Here is a 12,083-nt window from a genome sequence, read left to right on the forward strand (position 1 = left end):
AAGCATAAGGCTGTTGAATTCCATAAGGTTTCAGTGATCACCAAGTAAAACACACCGAGTTTATGAAGGGTTAACTATTGGTTTGGCAGGGTCAGAAGTGGGCTGGAGTTTCCTGTAATCAAAGGGGCAGCAGCAGCAGCAGCAGTCAGGAGATTTTTTTTTTTTTTTTTTTTTTTAAATAAAGATCCTATCATAATCTTTGTAAGGGAAAAAACAGTTGAATAAATACACCACTAATTCTGGGCTTGGGAATTGAAACATTTGCACTAAAAATACAGAATTTGTGGTAAGTTACATGTTTTGTTTAAACTCAAAAGTCAGGAAATCAGCTTAGGAGAGAGCTGAACTGCTGTGATGTAGGGGAAAAGACCTGTTTCCATTACCCCACTTTACTGAAAGCATGAGGTAGGCAGTGTTATATCTGGTGTAATGTCTTCGACAATGTTGCGTGCACTTGGAATTTTCTTGCGCTTTATTTACTGAAGAACTGTGTCAAAACGAGATTGTTTAAAATCAGCTGTGAATGAGGCCTCATCTACACCACAGAGCCTCTGCCTCAGAGCTATGTCAGCAGGCTTGCCTGGTAGAAATTTCCAATGTAAACAAAATCAGCAGGTGCAGTGTACAATTTTACTATTTTGTTGTCACTCCTTTTGCCTCAGAACAGATGGACTTTCTGCATCCTTCTTATTAGTCTGCTTTTATGTAATGACAAATACAGCCGTTTACCCAAGTTAATTAAAATAACACTGCTAGCAACAGTTGGCGATAAATAAATTATCCGATGTTTTTATGGGTATGCTTTCCAATGCAGCTAGAGCTCAGAAGAGCTCTTAGAAGGTCCTTCTTGTCTTGTCATCTCGACGTGCTTTTTGCCAGTCTCCCAGCAGACAATATGTTAGTGTAGGCTCATGGATTGAGAGAAAATGTCTAGGAGATCCACAGTTGCAGCAGTTTTCAATTCATTGCTCCTCCTAACTGCTGTATAAATGGTACATAACAACCAGAGAATCCAAATCTGGCTCTTGAAATACGTTGTTAACAGCCCTTGAGATGGACTTACAGCATACGTGAAGGTTTGTGAAAGTGGCTAACAGTAGAAGTGGAAAGCAGGCTTGAATTGTTTCTTTTGTGCCAAGAATTTCTGGAAGTGGAGGCCCAGTAAGTAAGATAAGACTTTTCTTTCTCTGAGCAGTTTCCGTGAGCATCAGTCTTTACATTAGAGTTCTTTCCATTCTTCAGTAAGACCACCATGTAGATCAACACATATATAAGAATAAACGAATACTCAAATACCAGACTGCTGCCTGCCTATAGGCTTATTAGTGGGGAAGGGCACAAGCTGACTTCTCCTCCTTGCATTTCCAAGCAACTTGCTGGTTGCTTTCCTTGATAAAGGGGTGCTTCAAAACTTTGGAGATATGCTGTAGTATGTCCACCTTATGCTCAGGAAATCTTACCTGTTGCCTTACCGGAAATATTAGTCTTACCAGAATGAAAGCAAATAGATCAGTTTGGAGTTATAAGCTTATCCCATATCAGGGACATGTAGGATGCTGTAACAGAAAGGTTTCTTCAGGTCATTATCCAATCTTACAGCACTTCAGAGTGCTTCAGTTGTGTTCCCTGTCACCTGATAGAGACCTTTAAGTAACGTGTTTAGGATGGTATGGTTTTAGTTACATCTGTCACCTGAAAGCTATGCTCGCTTTAGGTTCTGGGCCTCATTAGCAGCTGCTCTTTCTCACAAGCGGCCTAAGTTATTTCTTTCCTGTTAGTGCACAGACAGAGGGAGGCTGTTCTCTGGTGCTTGGCTGCTGGCACGTGCTCTGGGTTTGAGGTGTTACGTGCTCATGAACAGTACTAAAATGACTATGTCTGCTTGAATTAATCTTCTTTGTAGACTAGTGATGAATATGTGTGTACACCATATCTGGTTTTGCGCTGCAAGTGTCGTGACCCTCACACAGTTGTGCTGTCTGAGAGGTTATGTTGTACAAAGGGCAATAAAAGAAGGGCAGGTATAGAAGTGTGGTGCTCTCTAGTTAACATATGTCAGCCATGCTCTTTAACCCCAGCAGCTGGACTTTTTCCAATTATGCCCATCCGTTTTTCTCTTAATCGCAAGGTATGTCCAAAAATTAAACTAACGAGGCACTTTAATTTAGTTGCTGTTCCTGTAGTATCGTGTGCTCTACAAAGAACATCGAAGCAGACATCTTTCATTTCTAATATAGTTTTGTCAACTTATTTGGTCACTGTTTGTGTAAAAGTCAATAAAATTACAATATCAAGATATGTGAAAATTAAATAATGACACATAACATGATGGATCTGAAATATAAAAGTTAGCTAGGATTGTATTTTATCTTGGTAAAATGTGAGTGTGTTTGTAGGTTGTCTTCCTTGATATTTTTCAGGATATCTTTCTCACCTTTTACTTTGTCTTGTTCTTTACAATTCTGAAAAATAAAGTAACATTTATGTTAACGTATAACAGGTAGCCTGATTTTATAAGACACATTTTTGGTCTCACATAAATTAAATAAGATCAAAATATTCACTCCTAAATCACTGAAACAGGTAATATAAAAGGCTTCATGGGTTTTTTTCCACTTGTTGGTCATATATCTCAATTCATAATATTCGTAGCTAAAAAAAGAATCTTGTCCTGAATATGACATTTAAATTATACTTCAGGCACAGCACTGCACAAACTTTTTTGGTGAACTGGGAATTTTTTTTTGTCAGAAACAGCTACCCCACATACAGAAAACAGAATTCTAGAATTTCTTGCCCACATTTTCCACAATGATAGCAAACAGCAACTCCTGACTAAGCATTTTTGTGTCATATTCTCATATTTGTCCAGTCCTTACAGTGGTTTTCAGCTGTTAAAAAATAAAAAAATAACAACAGAGATCCTTTGTTTCTACAAAGTTTTATCCCAGCAGTATGCCTCTCAGTTCCTGGTGAGGAAACGTCGAGCAAATTCTTTTATGGAAGAAAGTAAGAAGGGAAACCTAGAAAGAGAGTGCATTGAAGAATTATGCAATAAGGAAGAAGCCAGGGAAATCTTTGAAAATAATCCTGAAACTGTAAGTATCTGATGAATATCTATGAGGTAGATAGTAGTTCTTTGCAGAGGGAATGCTATAGAAGTACATACAATTCACACTGCAAAGATAAAAGAACTCCACCACGCAGACCAAGAACTGGTTTGAAATTCTTTTGTGTATAGAGGCTGCACAATGAATAATGAAGACTTTCTAAGCAAAGAGAATAGTTGAATAGATATTATTTTAATTTCCAGTACAGATCACCAGTTTTAGACCACAGTTGTCTGCAAGCGTTCCATATGGGGAAACTGTTAGCTTCAATTAAAATTTTACACAGAGGATGCATGGCAGTGCAGCCCTTTTAATAATGGGATTGGACATATTACTGTGAGCTTTTTTTCTAGAGGGGAGAACTCTGTTCCTCAGTTCATTCCCACTGCACATTATTTAGTATTGGGTATATTTTATTCTGCTTTGTACTATAAAAGGTTTATTACAAAACACATGTGGTTAAAATTAATTCTTGTTTTGCAAACTATGTTAGTTCCATGTTCAGTCTTTGATAACATTGCATGTATGTGGATATACTGATTGTTAAGTTTAAATAGTTTCAGTAGTCAATATCAGTTGGTTTTAACATTTTCTGTTTTAGTAACACTTTTCACTTTATTTGGAATGAATTACATGTGAGATGTTCAACTTATTCCAGGGGGTTTTGTATATTTTACGGTGAAAAAGCGAAATAAAGGAGGCTGCTCTGCATCCAATAACAAGGGCAAGATCCTCCTATTTAAAGAGACAATTTTCAAAGTCATTTTGGCACCAAATTAATTTTCATTGCCTTCACTTTGAAAGTGTCCAGTTCTGTGCAGTATCTTAATCTCTCCACTGAGTCTTGTGTTTGTTAAATAATCTGCTCTTAGCCTAAACAACAGTGATATAGAAAACTTCATCTATATTCTACAAGTCAAAGCAACTTTTTCTTTTTTGCTTCTTTTGTAGTTATAGTACCAATATATTTTAGAATGTATTCAATGATACATTTTGCTGTAATTCTATCTACCTTAAATTTTTCTTACTCTATTTTTCCTTTCTTTCTGCAGGAGTACTTTTATCCCAAATATTTAAGTAAGTACAAGAAACGTGAACAACTCTGGTACATCATTCACTGGTTGTCTTATTTGGATAATACTAGTTTAGTTATGCTGCCTATAGTGCTTCAGTGGTTTCCATGCTGGTTATGATGCACAATAGCTCCTAGGTAGTTCTGTGTGCTTAGATCCGAGCAGAGGCACTCAGAAGGTTGGTCTGTGATCAGCTGTCCTTAATATGCCCAGACAAGTTTCCTAATTCAAGCTGTGAGAACAGTCTCTTTGAAGATGGCATGCATAAGCATTTGTAATTTCAGTATAAATGAGTGTTTGTATCACAAGCAGATTGTGTGGGTTTGTATTTGCAGACTGCCTTGCCTCCCATCGAGCAGGGATTTTCAGGGTTACTGCAGTTACTCCAGATTCTCCAGCTGACCTGAGGGCTTGTGTCAAAGGTAAGTGCTGCTGTTAGATGCTCAGATCTAAGAACGCATACATAAGTGGCTGGAAAACAGTTCACAGAGGTGGAAAAAGAGACAAATCTCCATTTAACTCAGGCAAACTCAATAATCTAAAACAAGAGATTGACAAAAAAATATTAGGCGAGATGGAGCATTTTCAGAGCAAGCGGTGTGACTGTTTTTAGCTTTATAAAGCATGCTGGAAAAGAAACATAATTAACTGTAAAATGGAAGTCAGAATTTTTCCGGAAACATAGAAGTGTCCCTCACCAACCCACCAATGTTCCCTAGCATGTCCTCTGTACTCTGCCTTGTGTTTAAGTTATGCCTGACGCTGCATCTAGCAAGTCCTATTCTGTCAGTCAAGGGAAGAGATCATCTGGTTGATTCTCCTTTGTACCTCTCTTTGGCCCATAGTTACAGAGTAGCCCTTCATGAAGTGGGTAAGGTTACCGGCTGAAAACTTCAAATATTAGCTGGAAGACATTGACTCCAGACAGAAGAAGGTCACAAAGCATGAAACTTGTGATGTTGCTTAAATATTTTAATTTTTATGCCTGTAAATTCATAAGTCCAGTGTGAATTGTTTTTTCTAGTAAATTCACAGGAAGCAATCTTTACCATATTCCCTACTTGTCAGAGCTGAAACATCTCTCTAAACCTTTTAAACCTTTGCAGCCCTGTTACATCAAAGAAGCTTTCAGTTTATTTGAATAGAGATACTTATCCTTAACCATCTGACACTGTTTTTGTCATTGAAAGCAATGGAAGGCAAAAAAAGTCCTTATTAATTACACTGCACATCGTCATGGATGAACCTATTTTCCAGATCACTTGGCCAATGTGACTGCTGTCACAAACTAAAATGTACTCCCATTCATATCACTTTCTCACTCTCATTAGAGGTCCTGGGAGGAAAGAATTTAGCAGAGTTGGGTGAATGTGCACTGTTTCTGTACTACCCAGTGAAATCAACTCGTTTACTTGATAGTCATTGTATTTCTCCATTTGGGTTCACATTATAAAATCAAATTAAATAAACTGTTACTATTGGTTAGTTACCAGGATAAAAGGGAAGTAAAGTGAGTATGCGTAAAATTTTCAAGTGTTTCTAAGGCTTAAATGTTCAGTGAAATTTACGCACATTTCTGGAAGAAAGCTACTGCTGAGGAAGTGGAATTGAAAATTCCCATTCAAACTGTGTAACATTTTTTTTAAAATGTGTTTTCACTGAGACAAAGATTTTATGAAACTGATATCAACAATTTATTTTTAATTTTAAAAGTTTTGTCTTTCTGAACTTGCAAGCCAAAATGTTTTGATATTGTCAAAATGAAAAATCCAATTTTCTTAATGAGAAATAATTAAATAGTTATGAGTTATAATAATGGAGTAAGTATTTTTAATCTCAAGCGGAAAAAAAAAATCAAGGAATAAAAATAAGAACGCAAACCGAATTGAAAAATAATTTCATTGCTTTCAGGTTTTCCAAATGACTTATTTCAGAACACAAATTAATGCACATTGTAAAGACACAAAAATTTGTGAATGTATTGACTTCTTAATCCCCATCGAGGAAGGAAAACAAGAATTTTCACAGGAACAGAAGACCCTTTTTCATACTTTTCTAACCCAAGCAGGTATCTAAGCTGCATCTTTAAGTCCCTAAAAATTTGTATGCCATAAATCTGCATACTTAATTTCTTTTGAAAATAATCACTTAAAAATCCCTGCATTTACATCTGTGCAGCTCACCATGACACATCTCATGGATACCAAAGCCTCTGACAACAGACGATACAGGTACTACAGTACATATCGTGCCACCTACCGTTTCTATTGCAGGCTGAGTATATCTTACAACGTTTGGTCGTTGTCACAATTGTTTATCAAAAAGCATTGCTGGGTGGTAGGTCAGAAGGCACCCTAAACTGGGAAAAGAGGGACACTAGGCCTACTTTTGGAACAAATGGCTGCTATATTACAGTTCCTGCGGTGGCATCTTAATCATTCATTTGTGGACATAACCTCTTTGTCCATCCAATCCTATCCGTCCTATCTTGTCTTCTTCCTCTAGTGTATTTCACCCGTTCTCTTTTTTTCATTCATTGATTTCCTCAATTTTCTTGCCCTTTATAGCCCTAATTCACCTCATTCCATTTATTCATATTTCACACTGCCAACCTAATCCATCTTCTCTCAGTTCAGACTCTCACAAGCCATCACTGCCTTTTTCTCAGAAACATTTACAGTCAAGTTTGTTCCCCAGTTGCACACTCTGAGGGTGCCTTCCACATCTATCATTTACAAAATGCTTTACTTATACCAAGTTTAGTTTGCACACTTGTTCCTGGACTTACAAAAGCAGTAAATAGTCAAAAAAGATAAAAAAAAAACCCAAACATAGAGGTGCTCTATAATTTTATAGCTTGGTTAGCCTCTGGGCTTTTGGATTTACTTGCAGCAGAATTTAATAGAAGTAAATTTAATTGACAAATATACTAACACAAATGTTGTTATGTTTTCTTAGTCACAGAACCGCTAAACTTATAATTCTGTGGGGCTCAGGTTTTTTAGTTCTTTTGAGTGAAGTAAGAAACATTTAAGAAATCCAGTCAGGCCTTATATGCAGAATTGTAGCAAGTTTCGGTCTTCTGGAACATTCACCTTTCATTCCACTTTTTTGAATCTGAACATTGCTAAATCCTTTCTTCATTTCATTCTGCTATCTAACTGGTTTTTAGGACACTGCTTTTTTAAAGCATGCCTCAGAATGACATTACAGAGCTTTACAGAACATAACTTTAAAGTGGAAGCAATGTATTTGTAATGTTTGGAGGCCTGCAGAAAAATAATCCAAAGAGCTACCAGCATACTTAGGAGACACAAATAGGATGATGCCTTATGTGGTACGCTGATGTAAAATTGTGAAAATGTTGAGAAAAGTTAGAAGAACTTTATGTATTTTGGTTAGAGAAAAAAGGCAGTGTATTCTGTGTTTTCTGTCCCAATCTATGTATTTTGAGCCTTGCTTTCTGAGAATTTGCCAGCATGTATAGAGTCTTCAGTCACTCTTTACAATGCATATTTGTTTGTCATTGAAGTTAATATTTGTAAAAGGTGACAGTATTAGACACTGATATATCCAGTCTACCCACAACACCTGAACAGACAAGGCAACCTGAGGTGTTAGTTTCTCTGTAAATGTGACCCTCCTTGACCAGAGAAACTGATCTCCATAATCTTGAATTCTTGATATTTTTGAAACTTTTGTATTTCTAGTGAAATTTGTGGTAATATGATGGGGCATAGCACTGTTCTTTAAAAAGTGAAATACGTCCTTAAAATGTAATGAAAATAGTATCAAGTCTGTGTTTGGTCACGTCCTGCAGGGATTAACATGGCTTAGTGAGTCATTTGTTTTCTGGTTGTTTTCTGTCTGACAAAGAAAAAGTTCTGGTGGCTTTGTATTTCTCAGTTACTTGCAAATTCTTGCTGACAGAATTAGTAGCAAGATGGTTGTATGGGTACTTGGTGTTATGCATCAAGCCCTTTCCTATTTTGTGAAAGGCACCTGTGGGAAGAGGAGAAGAAAGACTAAACTGATCCTTGAGGAAAAATAACCCCAAATAACAAGTGTTTTTCCAATGTTTTCCGTCCCACAGAAATTTCAAACCAGTGTAGCCCTCTGCCATGCCATAAAGATGGATATAAGGATTGCATAGACGGACAAGCCAAATATACATGTGTCTGTAAACCAGGATGGCAAGGAGAGAAATGTGAAGAAGGTACAGTCTCTAATCTCACTATGATCATAGTTCTCAGGAACACAATTACAGTTCTACTATTATTGAATAGTATCAGACCTTTAAGTATACCTACTCCCACACAGTTGGTCAAGGAGTGCCTTCCCCTCAGTAGAGATTTTTATTTTGTTTTCTTTCTAGACATAAATGAATGTGAAGACTTAAATGGAGGTTGTAGCCAACGCTGTTCTAATTTAGCTGGAAGCTACCGTTGTTTATGTGAAGATGGCTACTTCATGCATTCAAATAAACGGGATTGTGGAGGTAAGAAGTGAGATTTAAGGAGAGCATCATTACAGGACAGTACATTTCCTGTTTACTAGAAAGAGGATAGAATTTAGCCCAGTAGTTCCATAAATGCTCTTAAGTCAGCAGAAGCTTGCATTGCCTCTGAAAGGTGCAGTCCTGCTTCAACTCGGCTACTCATTCCACCTGCAGCGTTACGCCACTGCAAGCATTTGGACAACCATATAGTGAACCAGATGAAGTAACTGAAGTGGATTTAAACCAATTCAGAAAAAGAAAAAAAATAAAAAGAAGAATTAAAAAGAGAAAGGCTACAGATTAGATTCTGCTTCATTACTAGAGCTCCATAAAACTTGTTTGGGTCACTAACCAGTTTCACATACCCTTTAACCGTACTGAAACAAGAATCTAGAGTGGTGTGACCAGCTGATATTGTTACCATGGAAATCCTGTCTGATAAACGCTGGTTTAGGCTGAATCACTCCTAATTAGTGATGCTGCTCTTTGGAGAGTTTGAAGTTCATTGGAGAAGAAACTATTAATGAATCTGAAAATGCTCTTAATGGAGAGAAAGGTTTGTCTTTTATTCACCCAGCATAATTGTTTTCTGTACGTGCTTGTGTCTCTTATTACTGGCCATGACCTTCATTCCGTTCCAGATAAAGACTATGTATTGACATAATTAGCAATTCTTACTGCATAGTTAGAAAAAAAAATACAACTTAATTCCTTTTTAATGTCATTTTATTGACGAACTATGACAACAGTTTTGGATAATGTCTAATAATTTAAGAGGCCAGACTTGAGGGCCATCTCCCACTGTCACTTCGTTTAGTCTATATATTTTTGTGAACAGATAATTTCCAGAGAAATTCCAGAAGAACAGAAGATTGCTGTTTGTCAAAAAGGGCAAGCAGATAGATTGGTTAGAATCTCTAATTCTTGGAAAGATACTGTAGAAGTTGGTTAAAAAAAAAAAAAAAAGATAGAAATACACTAACGTACCTTAGTACCTGGAGTACTAATTTGATGATTTCATAAACTGGATTTGAGTGTTTCATTACATCCAGCTACAAAATTACACCTAGGAATTTGGAGTACACACAGTAACTGTAGAAAAGTAGGCTGAATTCGGGACAGCTTTGACTTAAAAATGCTTTCGGAGTCCTAGCAAGCCAGTGGCAGAATCTGTTCTTCCTGTGCAGCACCATTTCCGCAGCTACTACAAAACCACAGAGAAAACTAGAATGATCCCTGCACATGCAAGTGGGAACTGAAGTACTACCAGGGCTCTGATATTTTTCTGTCTACAAGGCGTTTAGTAAGATTGATACTATAATGCTGCATCTAGTTGTGACATTTGCATTTTGAAAATGACATTGAAAAATTGGAAACAACACAGAAGACAGGCACTAAAATGGTTTGAGGGATGGAGAGACAGTGAGGGACTTGAACACCTGTCAGCATAGCCAATTAAAAGACAATTGTGACATGAATTGATTATAGCATGTAAGAAACTCTGATATGATTATCTCTTGTCTTTCTTGATATCTTTTTCTAGGATAGGATTGTATTATTCAGTCTGGTTTAGTTTATAGGAAATCTGCAGACTGTTTTTCTCTCTCTGCCTTCCTGGACATGCATCCCTTTTCCTGTTACCCACAGAACACATGAGAGAATGAGTAAGGTAGGCAGGCAGAGAGTTTGTTTTTCACTGAGGGCGTGCAGAAGTTCCTTTTAGAGACCTCTGGAAATCTTTATGGCTGTAGCTATAGTCTGCTATGAAAGCATGGTAGACCTAGCAAGAAAGAGCCAGTTTGCCAGCCTCAGTCCATTTGCACAGTTTTGGACTGGGTTAGGAAAAAACAGTATATGAGAGAGTGACTTGTTTTAAAGAACTTGTTTGTGTTTCTAGATATAAATGAATGTGTGTTACATCCAAACATCTGTGGGACAGCTGTCTGTAAAAATACTCTGGGGAAATATGAATGTGAATGTGCAAAAGGCTACACATATAATTCAACTTCCAAGAACTGTGAAGGTAAGGTCTTTTCCCCCCCCGCCCCCCCTTTTCTCTTTCTTTTATCTTCCTATTTTTTTTTAATTTGAATCCACTACTATACCAAACTCCAGCATCTCATCTAGCAGTGTATTTATTAATCTTCATATTGTTTATTACAGTGTGACTCAATATTTTGTTCTTTCAGAGGTTCAGTCAGACAATATTACATGTAGTGTACACAATCGCAATGACTTACTCCCAGACGTTGGAGGGTTTTGTGGCTCCCATGTTCTGGTGTATGCCAGATAACTTTCTCAGTTCATGGGAGCTCTCCTGTCCCACTGTAGGGAGGACTTTCTATGCAAGCTCTCAAACCATCTAGCATGTTTCTTTCAGATAACTTGGAGCAGCGCGTTGAGGATCTATCTGGACATTACTGGAGTGTCTTGTACGTTGTTTTTAAGCATCATTACTGCTAGGTATAAGGATGGAGTATTTGATGTCAATCAGTCTAATATATGTCCCTGACTCAATACAAGGTATAGCAAACACAATTAAAAGTAGTTATTTGGCAACTCCAAACTGTGCAAGACAGGAAGATACGTAAAGAGATAAGTTGCCAGAAATTAAAACTGTGCTTAATCAAGTTGTCTCAAAAACCTAAAAAGGTTGTCTTTAACCATCTGATAAGCTGTTTAGGTGCTTAGTAACCCTCATGGCCAGGGGCACAGTCTCTGCCCTTTATATGTCCTTAAATCTCAGATATTAGAAAGCACTTTTCGCTGGGGTCCTTGAATTCCATTTAAAATAACATTCATCTAATCCTTCCTTGGGGAATTCAGTTACTCTAGAAAATAACAGCATTAGAATGAACTGATTTCCATTCTAGGCTGGAAATGACAGCCTGGCAGTTGTATAAAAGATTTATTATAAAGATGCCACTTTTAATGTAAAAATGTTCTTAAATATCCAGAAAGGGAGATATGAAAAAAGGAGCTGCGCCAAAAGAATCTTTCCTCAGGAATATTCTTTTCTGAAATTAAAATCTGGAATAATGAATTTCAAAACGAAGTTCTGTTACAATTACAGCAAACCTGAAAAGCACTGATAGCTAGCAGTAAAGCAGCAAGAAGCCATTTATGCACAGACCAACATAAAATAACTTTTTCATGTATTGAAAGTATTTGCATAATTGTCCTAGAATGTATTTTATTTCTTTCTAGTTGTTGAAATTTCTATTTAATACACACACCTGAAATTAAATTTCAGTTGTAGAAAGGTTTATAAACTCTTAGAGTTTTACTATGAAGAGGATTTTTCTGCATTGTCAGTTTAAGAAAAATGCATCACTGACTCATTTTAATTTTAAATGCTGCCTTTATGTTGTTGCTCAAAAGGGCACAAAAGTAGCTTCTTGC

General features: G+C 36.9%; 1 protein-coding gene across 1 annotated transcript in view; it reads left to right on the forward strand.

Annotated features, from left to right (window-relative positions):
- Positions 1-12,083, forward strand: part of PROS1 (protein S) — a 32,927-nt gene that overhangs the window by 1,793 nt on the left and 19,051 nt on the right. Inside the window, exons 2-7 of the mRNA XM_086463327.1 lie at positions 2,941-3,098; positions 4,163-4,187; positions 4,519-4,605; positions 8,277-8,399; positions 8,559-8,681; positions 10,579-10,704. Of these exons, the coding sequence (XP_086319453.1) occupies positions 2,941-3,098; positions 4,163-4,187; positions 4,519-4,605; positions 8,277-8,399; positions 8,559-8,681; positions 10,579-10,704 (642 nt within the window). The remainder of the gene's footprint in view (positions 1-2,940; positions 3,099-4,162; positions 4,188-4,518; positions 4,606-8,276; positions 8,400-8,558; positions 8,682-10,578; positions 10,705-12,083) is intronic.

Source organism: Leptosomus discolor, chromosome 1 (assembly GCF_034619465.1).
Source record: "Leptosomus discolor isolate bLepDis1 chromosome 1, bLepDis1.hap2, whole genome shotgun sequence".
NCBI classification, from domain to species: Eukaryota; Metazoa; Chordata; class Aves; order Leptosomiformes; family Leptosomidae; genus Leptosomus; species Leptosomus discolor.